Raw genomic sequence first — 18,576 nt, forward strand, 5'->3', positions numbered from 1 at the left:
ACTAGAATACAGCCACCTCCGATCCTCCTCCTAAACGTAAGGATCTCCGCGAGTGCTTATTTACCATACGAGTCACAATCCTCCTGAAAAAGGCAACTAAGGAAAATAAGATGAGTGAAGCAGTCGCCACAACAACCGTATACAAACCATTTATGGTTTTAATGTACTTCAGTATACAAGCCATTCATATTTAAAGTCAGAGAAGAAACAGCCTGGAAAATGAGTGCTGTATTCTTTAAGAAAAACCTTGTTTGTCTTTACCTGTGGTAGTGGCATCTGGCCATGCAGATTGTTTGGGATTTATGTGCTGACATTTTGAGATTGAGATGTCTTCACCGTAGAAACAGTTACAATAAGACACGGTGTGTCTTAATCCTCTGCAGAAACATGGAAACATGGCAGCAGTGCTGCAGACGTACGAAGAACTGAGGAAAGCAAAGTAGAGGATTTCCATCTCTGCGTTTCTTTCTCCATCCTGTGCTCAATAAAGTATCACAGTTGCCAGGCCAACCAAGGCCTTTCCTTGTTTTAAAGATACTCACTATGGTGACCAAAGCATTGTACAGTTTAAATGTCTAAGAGGGGAATAGAAGGTTTCTCATAGACAGACAGATAGACAGACAAACAGAGAGACGGACACATACACACACACACACGCAGGTGTGCTAATAGGGTACACTTATAGGTACATTAACATAAACCCACCCACACGTGATAGGATGAAACCTTGGTGCATGCTGAGACCTTCTGGGTCTGACATATATATTGAGCTGAATAAACTAGAGGGAAGGTTAAATATAGACTCCACCCTTTCAAATCAATGCTGCCTCAGGAAACTGAGGGCTGTATAGTTACACACTTCTACCTGCAGCATGGGAATCAGCTTTTTATCAAAAGAATTATAATTCATAGTCATCGGAGGGAACAACATTGTAAAACAACGGTAAAAGCTTTCAAATAGTCGAAAAATCAGTCTGATTTCAACTCAGATTTTCTGAAAATCTTGTAGTACCACACTACCCACAATCCACACGATGGAATTGTTTTTCCTCATGCAGCAACCTTGTACATACAGCTGAATCACAGTAGTGCCAAGCGTCTCACAGTACACACACAAGAGTGTGTTTCTGTGTGAGAACATAGCAAGCATAAACACAGTCTCATTTTCTTTTTGTATTATTCGTTGTTCCGCTTCGAATTTTTTTTTCCCTTGTTGCTAAGCAACATCCTGTTGCATCCCTCATGTTCACATTTACCTGAACACGTTAATTCAAGTGCAACTGTGATTCTGTTGGATTAAGACTGCAGTCATGCATAAATGACCACTAGGGGGCAGAAGAACACCACTGTATTGTTGCCTAGGCCCCGGTCAGACAGTTTTTTTAGTGAGAGTGAACCGCTTTGCTCGCTGCTTAGCGCCTTGCGTATTTTTGCCCTGAACGTCTCGAGTTGAAAAAACTTCACCTCAGAGCAGAAATAACGCCCGACTTCATTTAAAGGTGCTCTAAGCGATGTTGGGTGACGTTACTTCTTGTTGACGTTCAAAGTATTTTCAAACAAGACTAGCTCGCCCCTCCCCCTCCCTTCCGTGCTTCCGCGCACTAACCCCCGCAGCTCCTTCTTGTCGGTTATTGGCTGGAACACGTTTGTTATGCTTCGTGGTGCTGGTTGGCCCAGTTTGTTTTTGTTGCCATTTGTGGAGCCTGGGCTGTCTACAGAGACCGCGTTTTTTTTTTTACAGTGTGTTCAGGGGACAGGCAGCTAGCGGATAGTGAGGAGATGTTTGCTGTGTGTGACAAAAAATGTTGTAGCCTAAAAAATGTGTGACATTGCTTAGAGCACCTTTAACTTCACTGCAAAAAAATGGTTGGCTGATTCAATGGTTGCCTAACGGCTTGCAAATGGTCTGATCAAGGCATCTTCGACTAAAAAGGCAGTTCAGTGTATCTGCATTTTGCAACCTGCAAACACGCTCTGTCTAATCGAGAATTGCAGCGTTGGGTGATAATTCTCTGTGGGTTTGTCACTACGAGTGAAATCTTTCAGGTTTTTTTTTCAAATTATTAATATAATTTATATGGAATTGCGCAGCTTTATTATTTGCATTAATTAGAGATGTTTGTATTGTGTTACTGCATGTTTTGTGCAAATGCAGCTTTTCACTTTATAACAGTCTGCAAAGTGACTCTAAAGAGAAGACCCTATTTGTGAGTACCATAAAACTGAGTAACAGAGTCCCATGAAGTCTGTAGCGTAAAGGTAAACAGTGGGACTATGCTGATACAATGTGTCCGTTGAACCCATCAACCTGTTATTCTTCAGGTAAATCTCTTTCCTGTCAAAACAACTCACAGCTGGATCCCAGACAGATTGGTGTTACAAATTGGCTACAGTAGCAATGACTTGTATTTCCACTGAATTTAAATGTGCGCAGATAGTCACAGATATGTTTTCGCTGAAAACACCATGTAAACAAAAGATTAAAGATCATGTCCACTGTAGGTAGAAAGAAGACGGATATGAGGAAGGATGGGTTTTGTTTGGGAGGACAACGCCCCCTTCTGGTTTAATAAATTCACTATAGGAGTGTGCAATAAGCCTCTCGACTTGTGATTTGTTTGCTCTGAAACAGAACTTCCAAGGTGGGACGAGAAGAGTAAAGACATAAAATAACTTTTTTTTCAGAGCAAATATATACAGAACAAAAGAGTTTTGTGGAGATTGACAATGGGTGAGTCTGTGTTTTTGAAGGGGTGCAGGCAGGCAGGCAGGCAGGGACCTGTGGCAGATGAGAGATTTGACATTCCACCTTAAGAATGCAAGAAATGGCACTGGCAGCAGATTACCATCAGGCTGCCAGTGGCCTGGTATGCAACACGTGTCTCAGATTGGGAAACAAATGTGAAGCACAGGACAAACTGTGAGGAGGTTTCGGGGTTCAAGGCGTCGTAAAGGGCCAGAGGCCGACTGATGTGGACAGTACCAAAACCTGAGTACTTACAGGAGGAGAGTTGAATCACTTCTTAAGGATAATTAAAATCTACATGCTGTGCGAAGTGACTCCGTAGTGAGCGTGCTATCGCAAGTTGCATTGAACTGATATAAATTGAAGATGGATCACTTCTAGGAGGAGCATAATGTAATGTTATGTAATCTGTATTTTATCTCTAAATCGCTGGTAAATCAACTGCTGTTGAATGTAGTCAGGGTGGCCGACAGTCTACAACCTTCACACACACTGTACTGCACAGGATGCAGGTGCTTCTAATCTTAACAAAACATTCTTATTAAACTTGTCATCACTTTATTTTCTTAGTGAAATGTATGAGAGAACAGCTGGAAGAACAACAAATGCTATCAAAATGAAGCAAACATGAAAGAAGCTTTTATTCACTGATTAAACCACTTTACTTCAGTTGAACGTTGATGTCTTACAAGATGTTTTTGTTTTTATTTTAATATTATATATTATAAGGGAGGTTTTAGCAGGATGTGTCAAAGATAAGGAACATATATGTGCAGATGCTTAGTAAATTGGAATTGTTATGTGGAGTATTTAAAAACAGTGCACAATTTTTGGTTTTTGAATGCTGCATACAACTGTTGTCATTAGTTGGGTTTTTTTATTCAGACATTTTTCTTTTTGGTACTAATGTGTTGCAACACATTCCTCCCCCCCCTTTCCTGTATTATTTCCATTTTACAACCACACGTTTAGATTAACAACGTGATATCATGACTTTGCGTAAACATACACTGCCATGAATACACTAATCAAGCTTTATTCCTGTGCCCAGATAGCTCAGTTGGTAGAGCGGGCGCACATATATAGAGGTTTAGTCCTCAACGCAGCGGTGTGGGGTTGGATTCCGACCTCGGCCCTTCGCTGCATGTCATTCCCCCTCTCTCTCCCCTTTCAAGTCTTCATCTGTCCTGTCAAATAAAGGCCTAAAATGCCCAAAAAATAAGCTTTATTCCTTAAAGTGGTAATAATATGGATGGATGAATGGAAATAACTGAACCTTTTCGGTTTGACGGGCACATTCAGACATGAAGTAGTCTCAGAAATATCTGCGTGATGACGCCATTGTTTAAAAAAGTCATGTTTGCGTGTGTGTGTGTGCAATGACATATTCATGACTGAATGTGTTTCATATTATTATCTGTAACATTAGTGCCTAACACAACTCATTTGAACGCTTGACGTGAAGTGGGCAGCGGATGAAAGGCAGCACTGGAGCCCAGCAGGTTTCCCTCCCTGTGGCCTCATGTTGCCAGTCAGCTTTTAACACCCCGAGCTTCATGCCAAGAGGGATAAAATATGGTAGTAATCCAAGATGAAGGGATTTGGAGATTATCACCAAATATTCTGAAAGTTGCATGTTTCAAACAGGATATTTTTTTTTTTTTTTTCAAAAGTAGAGTATGAGCCAGGACTTCTGCTACAATGACCATAAATGGAGAGAAAACCTCTGAAATCCTCTCATGTGGAGCGGACTGACAGAAACTGGAACGACCCAAAAGGTATAATAAAAGTGGTACCTTTAATAACAGAAATCTTACTTTTCAGACCAAAGAACAAAAATACAGAAAACCAAATAATGTTAATAACAATAAATTACAGAAACACATGAGATGCGTCACACGTCTCACAAATAAGCAGCCACACATTGAGATCACGTAACGACCAAATTTACACACCCGAGGCACACAAGAGGGGTTGGTTTCCATGCCACATTTACACCGATATACAGAACGTTAATACACTTAAAATAACATACAATACCATCCACCATTCAGCAAAGAGGAAGGGACACAGTGGACTGAAAGATCGGCAAATAAATCTGTGCAATGACATTATATCTCTCAATTACAAAGGTCACATTTAAAGTGGACTTGGGTTTCCTTGCGGTATTAGCTGTAGTTAATGGCAAGTCTCTGTTGCTGCATATTCAACTCTGCGTTATGCATCAGTTCAACACACCTAAAGTTGAGCCTGTGACTCAACCATGTCATGTCTGAAAGAAAACGAAATGTTAAACATAGCAGAGCTGCCTTTTCTCCAAATGAAATGTCACGTTTAACGGAAAGTAAAAGAAAAGATGGGGTGAAGTGATGCAACTGTGTCTCGCAAAATTTTGTGAAACGAGTACTAACTCTGCACGCACTGTTAAAGAACATGGAATGCCGCATCTGTGACATCTACACCAGGTTTTTAAAGATACATTTACATTAGAAGGAAGGAGTTTTCAGTGAGGGAGCCGGAGTGGGGTGCTGAGGCTGTGATTGGCTGAGGCAGCTGTCAGTCAAGTAAAATATCTTAAAAGGGATCTCTCATTATGCTTTATTTTCTTCTTGATGGCAGAACTCCCTTTTTAACGTGTTCCTCTAATGTCCACGTCATGCTGGCAACAAAAAAGAAACAAAAAATGGGTACCAGGGCCAGATAAACCTGCTGGTGGGAACAAATCAGATGTGGGCCCCAATTGGCCCCCCTATCCCTGTATTACACAACAGGATACAAACTTTTTCTGAAAAACTGAATACATCAATGAAAAGCTTATCTGGCAAACCTTTATTGATGGTAAATTAAGATAATCTAACATCTGGCTATTGACAATCTGATCAAACAGAGGGCCTTTGCTGCAGTTGCCTCCTTTGGTCAGTTGGAAATCCATCTACAATAACAACAATGGGTAGACTGCCATATTCTCTCTAGAAGCACAACGTTAAAAATGTTAAGGTCTTAGTAGTTATATGCATTCTATTAAACCATAGGTCCATTAATAGGATATTGAAACTTAACACAGAGTATGTTTGGGGAGTGATTGAGTAGCTTTTATACTGTGCTAGCTGTTACATGGAAGGCATTTACAGCCTCCATTCTGCTGCCTATGTTTGGATGTTGCAGTCATTTTGGTATCTGATCCTCCTCAAGTTGATGTCACAGACACTACAATGTTGTTTTTATTCAGTCCATGTGTCAAACTAATCCCTTCCGGCTGACTTCCAATCCCCTTTCTTGCACTAATATGGTTCGCTCATTTCACAAAATCTTTTCCAGTACTACCACTAGTACTTTTCCACTACTAGTTTCTGCAGAGCACTGCTGAACTTGAGGTAGTTACTAGCCAACTTTGCAGCTCAGTTTGAATTGAAACTGAAATGAGTGAAATTAAAAACCCAAATTTCAGCATGAGAAAAGTGACATCAAAGTTGATCTTTCATCCTGACAGAAGTACAAGTAGCACATCACTAAACTGTGTGGTACGATTTCTCTTGGTTTGGACTCAAAATGGTTGGTGAAAAACAGTTAGTGCCTCTGCAGGGCAGGACAGGCCCCCTAATGTCTCTAAAAGTGAATGGACACAGTGATTTAAGTTAATATATCAGTTTCTCAGTGACGTCACAGCCATTATTGCGTGGCATTTAAGGGATAGTAAATCCTCATGGATTGGTTATGGCTTATCACACTGCAGTATAACATACTAAGTGGTAGGAATCTTTACAATAAAGAAAAAAACAATATGATTTAAACCTTCAAGCGGTCTCACAATGAAATGCTAATTTGGTCCATTTTGACACAGTGCCAAAGGTGAGGAAACGCTTGCAAAAGTGCTCTACACTTAGAGATAAAGCTGACTGCAGATCAGAATGTTGCTTTTACAAACAATCTTCGGAGTTGTGAAAAAACTTAGAAGTATAAAGATACTAGGACAGCACTCCAGTTGATTTTTTTATTGCCACACGAATGAGTAAAGCTTAAATGGCAATAAAGGACAATGTTACTAGCACAGGTGAGCATGCTAATTGACCATTCACTAAACCCCTCCCCTTAACAGCATTTGTCCGATCATAGCTTAGCAACTGTTCAAGCCTTTCCAAAAACCAAAATACACGAGCAATAAAGCAAGGAATGGATTAAACAGTGTGTGTATCGGCTCCAAGGTAAGCATCTAACGTTAGCATGTCTGGCTAACTAGCTTACTGGCCGTTAACCTAAGCCTGTGTTACTTCCAGTGTTAAGGAGCATTTCATATGACATTATTCTGTGGGGTTGCAAATTATGTATATAAAAAATAATAAAAAGAACGTTCATATATGTCATGTTGGGAGTTATTGGCAATCGACCTATCTGTCGTTTAGGTACGAGAATGTGTTGCAATGAAAAGCTTCTTTCTACTTAAGGATCCACTCTTTCAAAAATGTAAAAAAAAGAAGAAAAAAAAGTAAATCTGACACCATTATTGTTGTAAACAGCATATTTACCGTGTAAGAACTGAAAGCATGACAGGTAGCAACAATAAGAGGGCGGGGCTTAGCAAACGGTCAATTAACTACTCAAATGCTGTGTTCACACTATGAGCCACAACACAACAGCTACGTCGTTTTCAGTGGAAGCCGCTGAAGCTACAAACTGACGCCGACAACAACGACGCTACAAATCAAAGTTGAGCTGTCAACTTTTTTCACTCTCTCCAATGACATGGTGAAGCGTCAACCAATCATGTTTTTTTAAATGCACACGGCTAGCTGTAGTACTGTATTATTTAGATTAGTTAGCAGACGCTATGCTAGCTTTCTGTGTATGGCGGTGCACACGGGGTATGCAATAGGGCGGCGAAATGTGAAACGAAACGAGCGCTTGAGCAACACTTCAACGACAATGGAGCTGGCCACGCTTGGCAGTTTTGTAGCCTTTGACGCTTGATGGTGTGAACATAGCATACAAAACTGTGGTTCTGTGGCTCCTCCCACTGATGAAAAATGCAACCAATCGGATTATTTTCCCTCCAGAGCAACTGTTTGTAGACGTTAAACTACTATCCCTAACATTGCTTTGTACGATTGCTGATAATGAGCACTGTAGTGTGTCTTTTGACAATCAAACACATTTTGAGCATTTTTAGCCCAATGAACAAACAATGTTAGTTTCTCATGTTTCTGCCAGTGAGACCGGCAAAGCACCAAATAAAAGCTTAGTCAAAAATTGCAGCTTCTCTTAAAGTGTCAAGCTTCATCATTTCAAATCAACATAGTGGAAAAATTATTATCAACAGAATTATTGCAAAAATGGGCAGTTATTTTCGTGGTAGTACCATTATTAATCATAATGGCAAATATACAACTTGAATTACTCACACAGACACACCCACACACATCACTATACATTTTATACAGCTTCATGCATTTAAATAAAGTTGACCTTTAAATGGGGTTTATTATTATTATTACTATTATTATCATTATTATTATTACTATTTTCATTATTATTATTATTATTATTATTATGAAAAGAACAATAAAAACTCTGGAATCACAGGTCCATTTAAATGAATGCACACAGCTCAAAGAAATTCAAATATCCTATTTGTATTGTATTTCTGTTTGTGGTATTTAGACAAAAAATAAGAGGAAATATGAATTATAATTTTCTTTTTTGTCCAGGTCCTTCTAAATGATAAACAAACCAAGGCTTATTCAGTTTGTAGCACAGATAAATCTAGAGCAAACTACAACACAGCTTGATCATTTCCTGCAAAAAGAACATTTGACACATTAGATTGTGATTGTGCTCTGCATGGAAAGCCAAATGTACTGTCAATCCCCTTCTGTAAGCCTGATGCAACAAATGGATAACTTTTATTTTATGGGCTTCCTAATTATTTCCTTGGAATAGAAGAACATTCACATTTCCTGAAAAGACGTAATTTAGTGCTAATTATATAGGAAAACTGAGACAGTATTCAGTTGGGATTGTACCTCGTAATATTTCATGTGACAAATAAAACTGATTGATTGGTAAACCTCCAAATAAAACTGGTAGCTTGAACTTCTTTTACCAAAGTAGTTGCATACAATAAGGTTTCCATCAAATAAATAAATATTTTACATAGATTAAATTGGATCATCGTCCATTTTTTTAGTCATTAAATCCGAATCACTACGAAATCATCACGAAATTGCAGCACCCATAAAATAAAGCCTTGCCATGGTCTTTGCTGTTTTTATAGAATAGTTAAAATCATGAGCTTGTGTTGGTTTTTTGTTAGAAAATACCAATTGGACTCTACGTATGACATACACTAAACATTCACATGCAGTTCCAAAGCAGGATGGAAAAGGAGAAAAAAAAGTGTCTGCTTTGGCTGCTACCACTGCAGATGTTGTATACACACTATTTGACCAAACACTAAAACAAAGATGATGATAAATGATCCTTGGTTGACAAGAATAAAGGAGAATAAAGATATAAGATGTGATGTTACACAACTAAATCTTTTTAGGTCTCAATTGAAGTCTCAAATAGAACATCCTCACTGTACGCCTTTAAACGCACACAGCAGTAGTACTGTAGTCATGGTACAAATCTCCCACAGAAAATACACTGCAGTGCCATTTTACAAAGCACAAAACATTAGGAAAGAGAGGTACTGCAGGGGAAGATCTGGGCTATGATGGAAGACGATGGCTGTAAGCCAGTAGAGCATTTGCACCTTGTGAAATCACACGCTCAAAGGTTGGTTATAGCTGTGCGATTGTTTTCTTAACCCAGTGCGGGGGGGGGGGCACTTTGGTAATGTTAGGTAGAGGAGTCACTACGTAAGCCAATATGTGTGTCTACAGCACATGGATGTCTGAGAAATGTGGCTGCTGGCAAGATGCTTAAAATCGCTGGTGAACCGTGAGGATTCAGTACATTTCTCATGAGTTAACCGGAACAGTTACAGATAAGAATATTGCGGCAGACATCTGCAAACGGTCTGGAAGCTGCGATCAATGTTATAATTAAATGTATACGAGTGTATATATGTATAAGACACGACCCAATAATGAACAGTTTCACTGGTTGGACAAACAGAATGCAGAATTACGACTATATACCAAGCATTATGAGCTATGAGTATGATTATTTACTGTTATTACTTACCACTAGAAAGGCCATCAGCTGACTGCACTGCACTGCACTGCACTGACATCCTACATCTCTTTAACATCTCATGTAAGGAAGCCCAATGCAAATATGTCAGCTTTTAAAGTTTGACATTTTCAGTCAACACACTGGCCTTTATGTTAACCCCGATATCTATTGGCCTTTCTAGTGATAGATGTATCATTGATCTGAGGACAGCGGGTTGCACCGTGTGTTAAACTTCACAAACAGTGAGAAGGAAAGAGAAGGAACAGGAAGCTGAGGCTCTGAGGTGGAGGGAGACTCCACAACAGATGAACCAGTCAGGGTTTTTTTTTTTTCTTCAAACCTGACAACTAAGAGAACGAGGAAGCTTCTGGAGAGGCTTTTAGTCGGAGAAGAGGCTGGCGAAGGACTGTCGGAGGCTGCGGATGGTCTCAGCTTTGGCCTCATCGTCGGTCAGGCTTCCCCGTAACGTCTCCGTGAAGGTGTTGGTCAGAGACTGGGATTTGCTGCGCAGTAAAGAGAACAGTCGTGGACAAAAGTAAACACTTAATACTCAAATACTAAATAGACTCATTAATCTTATACTGATGGTGTCATGGGCCGCATTCCGACCGTAGGGATTTTTGCAGTTCCTAGAACCCTTTTGTTCTCGTGTTCCGACTGGACCAATTTGGGGATTTTTAAGTTCCTCTGGCCACAGTTCCTGTAACTCTTTCAGCTCCTACTTCAGGGCAGGGTCTTTTCCCTTTTCCGCATAGTGGTGGTTAGATGGCTGTGTTATAATAACAAAAGGTCAGTTCCTATGGCCACTTGGCCAGTGCGAATTCAAATGGCAAAACAGTTTTGAGGGAGAGTAGTTAGTAGAACTGTTTAGAAGTGGATTGTTCCTATAACTATGTTCCTGTAACTACTTGGTCAGAAAGAGGCTATGGATGATACAGAGAGGCGAAGTCCTTCCCTTTCCGGTGGACCATCATGGGACATTTAATTGGATTAACGGTAGTAAATGGGGAGAGGCTAATTCTTTCTTGAACCCATTTGAATTGAGCCATGGATTACACATATGATGGTCATCAGTTTAAAAGATAATTTTCCAAGTCAAGAAAGTCTCAGTTTGTCGTAAAAGTATTAGACTGTGAAAATACATAAGTAGAAAGACTACACACTTCAAAGTTGCATGGGTGACGTCTCGCTGAAGCTACGCCGTCCGTTTGTTTCGTACTGGGATGTAACGTTACCCACACGAGCGACAGATCTTGCTCGTTCTTTCGCTTCCCGGCTGATAAAACTTCGCTGGATAAAACGCATCACGTAAGATAACGTCACATGTGTTGTGCAACATAGCTTGGCTAGCTAGCTAGCGACCAAGCTGAGCCTCAAGCAAGGTGACGTATTTCGTGGGAGACGAGATATGTAGTTCACCGTTAAAACTATGTGGTACTTGTGCAAACTGTGACTTTCTTCACTTGCAAAATTATCGTTTTAATCGACGAACATCATGTGTGTAATTCATGGCTCAATTCCAACGGGATCAACAAATTATTAGTCTCTCCCATTCACTACATTTTTTTTCCCCCGAATGAAGGTCCCATGAGGTCCACTGGAAGGGGAGGGACTTCGCCTCTCTATTGGTGTGCTGTTAGTAGGACCCCAGTGCGGACGTACTTCAACTGTGGGGACTGTTTCTGAGCTCCAGGCCCGGAGGTGGCAGGGATGGGCCCGGGCTGGAAGGCCTGGCTGGGCGAGGTGCTGGCTGATCGGGCTCGCTGAGGTGAACCCTGGGCCGACTGAGATGGAGAGGCGGAAGCAGAGCGGTGTCCCCCTGCAGTAGATACACACATACATTGCATGAAGATGAGTTGTTTTACTTAACGCGTAACACTGCTGCAGCCAGTGCACTGTTGCAGTAATAAACAAACGCAACAAAAGTGTCTCCTACCTCGTCTGGGCTGTGTGGTCTGTGGATGAAGAATGATACAGGGACATCAGCACAGTGGATGAGAGTTTAAATGTTTATGCATGTACTAGCTAATGGTAATGTAGCCAGAACGGAGCTGCGCACTCAGACATCTTTGGGGTCTTTAAATTCTGCTTTAAGATAAGGCTCTACACTAGTTGTACCTTTAAAAGTTATATATTATTGCATAAAATCTGTAAGATAGTAGTGTGAGTATTCAATTGGAGCATTAGAAGTAATAGTCAAGATAAAGTAATATCAGCAGGAACATTAGCAGATGTAGTAATAATAGCAGTTAGTGTATACAGAGCTATTTCACATTTGATTTAACTGGTTTAGCTGTTCCGATTATATTGAAAAAAATTATAATTTCTGTTTTATTTCACAACATAAATGCCTAAATGCTAGTTCAAAGTCCATGCAACATATTATTATGTTGGCCTAAAAGTAGTCACTTTGAAATATACTTCACCTCTGTACTGTACTGGAATTACAGTATGTACTTTTTAAATAGTAAGCTAACCCCAGGTTGCTAAAACAATACTGAAAATACAACAACAACAAAAAAACAATACTGAGGACATGTCCTCGCAGTAGACATATTTCCAATGTCAATACAGGTGGAAGTTAAACTGGAATTAGGGACGGTACAAAAACTATTAGTGGGCAGAGGGGGTTGGAAAAGTGGGGTCTTATCTAAAGGTAAGGTAGTCTGACTTACCTTTGTACGTAAAGGTGTCAGATATAACGTACTGATGTACCTTGACAAAGGAAGTCTGAGGTGTGGAAACTCCCAGCAGCACCTGGGCCATCTTGTTGATAACCAGCTCTGTGATCAGCTGTCTATCTTCCTCCACGTGCTCACCAATCAGAGGCATGGAGCTGTCCATCACCTGCAGAGACAGAAAAATGGCCAATCAGGGTCCTGGATGGTTTCAGCAGAAACACCAAAGAACTGGAATGTTATAACTTCTCCACTAGGTGGCAGGATTAGAGCTCTTATCATGAAGATGAGACGCGTTCAGGCCCCAAATGGTGTCAGTGGCAAATGGACTCTGTGGTTCTTTGCCAGCAATGATGAGTCATTTTTACAGAGATCACATATACAACAATGTTCCCCGCAGTATTTTGCCACTGTTCAGACAATTTAAGCTACAAAACACTCTGCTGGCCTTTAATATAATTTATTGCCGGATGCACTGAGCATGACACTGACTTTTCTGGTAGTTCCCATGCACTCACACTTTACAGGAAGCCCCTTGTCTTAGATTTGTCCTGCTACATCCTCCAACCACTGCAGGGTAGTTAAGGAGTTTTTAATCAGGGGGTTGAGACCCTGAAGATGGGACGCAAAATTGATAAGAACAGGGCAGGATAGGATAACATTTCTCTCTGATGTTTGTTTTATTTCTTTTAAAAGGCCATCAGCAGCCCAGCCCTATCTGATAATAAATCACATAAACCAAAGTAAAAGGAGAAACTTTAATAGTTTGCTGTGCGTGTGCAGCTTGAGATGATTGTATAGCATCATTTTCAAGGTCTCGGGAGACAAACATGTTGAGAGCTCAGTTTAGGCAGTAGATTAACTGAATACGTATTTATTCGAATGCACCAATCTCATCTTTTCCAACTAACTTGCTGACTGATTTTTCTGTGCCACACTGTGTTAGGCAAAAGGGACCCAAAATTTGAATTCCCAGCGAGCAGCATATAAAAAGTGACTCCAGCTATAAATATTATGTTGCTCCGGGTATGACTTGGCACATACTCTACCACATCAATTGCCATACACAAATAATTAACCTAAGATTTTTTTTATTTTTTTTATTTCCCACCACTTGAGCTCACATGTACATACACGTGTACTGCTGAACCACAGAGCACATGGGGCTCAGAGACTCGCAGTCCTCCTCCCTGAAGACCAAAACAAACAGGAGAAGAGAAGAGAAGTGTCTGCTGGCTTGGATGCAGATGCCCGCTGTGGTAGATGAGGCTGCTGCACCGCGCCCCGGCCACAGGCTGTAAACACAGCGACGGGCATGCATTCATGTGCTGATCCTCATGTACACAGTGTGCGCCAAGCACAGTCCACACCATGTGATGAACGTGCAGGGATCCAGTTACAAACAAATACTGCACCAGCCCATTTCACTAGAGAGGGCTTCCCCTTTTCTCTGGTTGAGGTTGTTTGTATGCGTACCATCGACATTCAATTCAAAATACTTAATTAATGCCTCAAGAGCAATTCCAGGCAAGCTAGGTTTGGAAATATAAAAACACACAAATCATGTGGTTTGGTGTTTCGTTAGATTGAAATTGTGTGACCTTTGATGGTAGTAGACACAAAGACTTTGCAGAGCCAGGGAGTTGCTAACGTCACACCCCCTCTTGCTAGTTTAATAATTAAATGACTCATTCAAGTTTTAAAAAAAAAGTTTAAGATAACCATGATTAATTTATCGGCGTTTATCTTATTGAGTATGCTGTGTATCCTTGTCCAATGCATACGTGCCATGTGAGAATGAAAAGCTTGAAAGGCGTAGCAACAGTAACTAAGGGGATGTTGCTAAGCAAATAGTCAATTATAGAACCACTTAAAGGTCCCATATATATGTATGTATTTTGGGTTTCTACTAGAACGTTTATATGCTTTGATGTTCAAAAAACACAATATAACACATTATTTTTCGCATACTGTCCTCATGCAGTGCCACTGCAGCTGGGGAATGACTGTAATGGCACTGTAGCGTCACTTTCTACCTAAATATAGTATAGTTGTGACATCACAACCATACGGAAGTCCTGACTCATTTAAAGGCAAAGTTTCTGAATACAGATTGTGTGCATTTCTCTGCAGACTGAGCGTTTTGATACTTTGACAGCATTTATTATCTCACATTGACCTGCTTTATAATGAAAAAGACATGACAATCTCACTTTTAACAATATGGGACCATTAAAAGGTCAGATTAAAATACATTGTTCTACCAGCTACTGATACATCCACTGTATGAAAACCCAACTCTTTTTGCTACAGTATGTGCAAAGTGCAAGTTTTTTTTTATATACTCTGCAGAGTATATTAAATTTCCATCCAATAAACCACGACAGATATTGGTAAGACCCAGCCAAACCATCCTAGACCATGTCTCATTCAGGTCCCTTTAGTTAAAAGCCCTTCCTGATGTTGAATTCTCTCCTAACATCATGTTTCATGGGGAAACACCACAAAATAAAATAAAAATCTTTAATGGGACCGGGTTGTTTTATGCATGCCTGAATGTAATGAATCCGGGGAATCCAGAGTATTGAAATAACATTTAAAATCTAAACTGTTTTTATGTGCCAGGGTTTCTTACTTTTACCCTTTGTTTTTCAGAGTAGTTTGAGATGTGATCATTTACTACCCGTACCAGAGAAGCCTTTAAAGCTCTTCCTTTTCTGCGTGTACCCAGCTTTTTGGCTAGGATTTGGCGGTGAGGTGGGGCGTGGCACGGTGTTTTGGCCAGTTGAGTCATTACCACAGGGGACTGAGCAGAGGCCTGGCAAGCGACCGCCAGGCCCTACTTCAAACGGCGTGTGGTGGCAAGCAGCGCCGGGATCCACCCTGCTGATTTATTAGGATACAGAGTCATCTAGCAGAAGACTGGAGCTGCCACTGGCCTTTTCAGCACTGGAACATAGAGGTGTTATTCTGCACTTTTATTGAGCTGCACAGTGTTCTGTCTGGACAATGTACCCTGCTGCATGGGAAAGTTCACAACATGTGAAATGTGCTCATTCAAAATGATGGTGCAGTCGCAGTACAGGGATGGGCACAGGGTGACGTTTTTCTGGGAAAACAATTTTAGCTTTAAGATAGCAACGTTTGTATTCCTCCCTCTTGCTAGCTTAATCCTTTTTATGATACATTCAAGTTTAAAAAAAAGAAAATGTTCAAGATAAAAAAAAAGCCAGTTAGATAGTTTGGTAACACTTTACTTGAAGGTATCTACAGAAGTGTGACATGACACTGTATAACTCCTGACTCTTCTTCAAAGTAACTAATACATGTATCTGTCTAATAAATGTAGTGGAGTAAAAGTATACAGTAGCATTAACTAGAAATACACAAGTAGAGTACAAGTACCAAAAATTGTACTTGAGTAAATTTACTTTTGTGACATGACACTGCAATTTTGTGAAGTCATTATTGCCATGTAATGTGGCATTATACTCTGCTATTCGGTCTTGTACTGCCTTGTCACGTCACGTCTCTGCTCTGTAATGCTCGCCCTGAGAATGTTAACATGTTGATGTCCACAGTAGCAGATATAATCAGGGCTTTAAATTAACTTTTTTGATCACCAGCCAACATGGCCAGTAGATTCTTTAAAGTTACCAGCCAATCAGATTTTCCACTAGCCATGTTTGTTTTTCCCTAACTAACTTTACTAATCGATACCACAAACAAACAAACAAACAAACAAACAAACACACACACACACACCCCACCCCCACCGGTTGTTTGACACGTCACGACAGACAGTAAGTGTTCATGAGAAATGTAGGATTAGTACTACAAGCCGTGTTGCCAGATAAAGATTACATTTCCAAGCCAAAGACACACAAAACCGTCCAGATTTCTTGGCGGAAAACCGCAGTAAAGTGAGCTATTTAAATTAGCTGAATACATGGTTACACGTAATTGTCTCTTACCAGTGTGTATCGCCATGAGTACTTCTTCCACAGCAATCCCCGCCAATCGGTCCCACAATGTCCCAGTCAGAGTAAATGCGTAGAGTAAACATATTCTTTGTAAATCTTTACAATCATTCCCTGAAAGAACCAAGCAGGCCTGCCTTGTTGCGCACCCCAAATCTCCTTAAAACTAGCCATTTTCAATGTGTGGCTTGCTAGCTCGAAGTTTGTTGTCGTTTCCCGAAGCGAAGGGATTTTGAGAACGGCAACACAGACAGAGTGCGGAAGGTGAGGGCATCCGGTGCGTGAGCAACACGCCGGATGTCATGCTTTATCCTGGAAATGTACTTCTGTTGAGCCAGACTAATGTTTAGTAGGCATAATGTTTACCATGTTCACGGTCTTAGTTTAGTGTTAGCATGCTAACATGCTCACACTCCCATAGTCAACGTGTTGATGTTTAGCAGATATAATGTTTACCATGTTCGCTGTCTTAGTTTAGTGTGTTAGCATGCTAACTTTTGCTAATCAGCACTAAACACAAAGAACAGCTGAGGCTGATGGGAATGACTTTAATTCTGCAGTTAGGCTAATCCAAGTGTTGGAAGTATTGGACAAATTTAAATCTTGACCTGATGATAGCTCTATATGGAAAGTGAAGGAATCCCCAAAGTAATTACCAATCACCTGAGTGCCATTATTATGTTGCATCATGTCATGTCCGTGTTATCTGATATAAAATTGTCACCAAGTTGTGTTGCATCTGTCGTGTTGATTTTCTATTGTCATGTTACATGTCATATTGTCGTGTTGTATAGTGTCATGTCATCTGACATTAAGTACTTTGCTGTGTCATAATGTTGTGGGATATCATGTCTTGTCACAGCCTTCTCTATTGTCTGTACACGTTTTCAGTGAATCAACACAAAGCTGGAGTTTGCTTCATGCTAATACCAGCTGCAGTATACTGTTAATGAAGTGCCTCGGAGAAGCTCATTACTTCTCATTAGGGAGAGGTGTCATGGCTGATGTCTTCTGTCTGGAACAAAAAACAGATTCCCACTGTGATGGACCGGCAGCTCGTCCCTGTCACGGTTAATTAAATTCCATCATGCTGAAGGGTTAGAGAGAAGGAGACAGCTAGATAGAGCAGAAGAGAAGGAGGAAGTATTGCTCGTCACAGAACATTGTTACTCAACTGTGTCACCAGTTTCTCTGTCCAAACAGTCCGGCTCTAAGAAACACATCTCTGGGGAGCTGGTAGATATTTCCCGAGATTGAGTTTTAAAAAAAGAGGCTTATTTTCTCACTGCTGACCTCACCCAGTGTATAGATAGAGAGAAGTGTGATGTCATGGTCTCAAAATAAATATGGGCACATCAGACGTCCCAGACCGGCCTGTTTCCTCAGATTTGACATAGGAGACCGCTCTAAAAACAAAACTGATTACAGATGATATAACTATTTCTCTTCTCTCCTGGGTATAATAATCAAAAGGAAAATTCCCCCAACATATCATCCTTTTACGTAGCATATCATCAGTCACTGCTGTGCAAGGACATTCAAAGGCAATGTTATGAGTACCCTTTCTACTGTTCTCCTAACCGGCCTTGTCTACCTCCACTTCAGCAACTGATTTTGTTTTGCAACAGCCCTCATACAACAGGAATAATGATTTTTAATGTGCCAGTAGAGAAAGTGACAACTGATAGCAGACTGAGATGTAATTAATAGAGAGCAAGACATGACCCTTACTAAAATCTCAACCTTGTTGTTGCTGAATTGCATTATACTCTACTTTCAGGTCCAGTGTTGTGACAAAGAATGTCCCCTTGAGGACAGTAAAGTCTAAAGCAGTAGTTCCCAACCTTTTTGGTCTGAGGTACCCCCACAGTCCTGTCGGAGTGGGTGTTGTTATTTCTTTAAGGTTGGTTTGGTCAGCAGTCACACTACTTTTAGCCTACTAGACTACTACTACTTGCAGTAAAGCTGAAGGTTTCAACCATTTATCCATTAATGT

The 18,576-nt window shown here is 40.5% G+C and overlaps 1 protein-coding gene across 1 annotated transcript in view; it reads right to left on the reverse strand.

Moving 5' to 3' along the window:
- Positions 1-4,525: 4,525 nt before the first annotated feature.
- Positions 4,526-18,576, reverse strand: part of syn3 (synapsin III) — a 113,060-nt gene continuing 99,009 nt past the window's right edge. Inside the window, exons 10-13 of the mRNA XM_078281376.1 lie at positions 12,638-12,769; positions 11,859-11,877; positions 11,585-11,741; positions 4,526-10,425 (exon numbers count right to left, since the gene is read on the reverse strand). Of these exons, the coding sequence (XP_078137502.1) occupies positions 10,302-10,425; positions 11,585-11,741; positions 11,859-11,877; positions 12,638-12,769 (432 nt within the window). The 3' untranslated portion in view covers positions 4,526-10,301. The remainder of the gene's footprint in view (positions 10,426-11,584; positions 11,742-11,858; positions 11,878-12,637; positions 12,770-18,576) is intronic.

Source organism: Sander vitreus, chromosome 23 (genome assembly GCF_031162955.1).
Source record: "Sander vitreus isolate 19-12246 chromosome 23, sanVit1, whole genome shotgun sequence".
Classification (NCBI taxonomy): domain Eukaryota; kingdom Metazoa; phylum Chordata; class Actinopteri; order Perciformes; family Percidae; genus Sander; species Sander vitreus.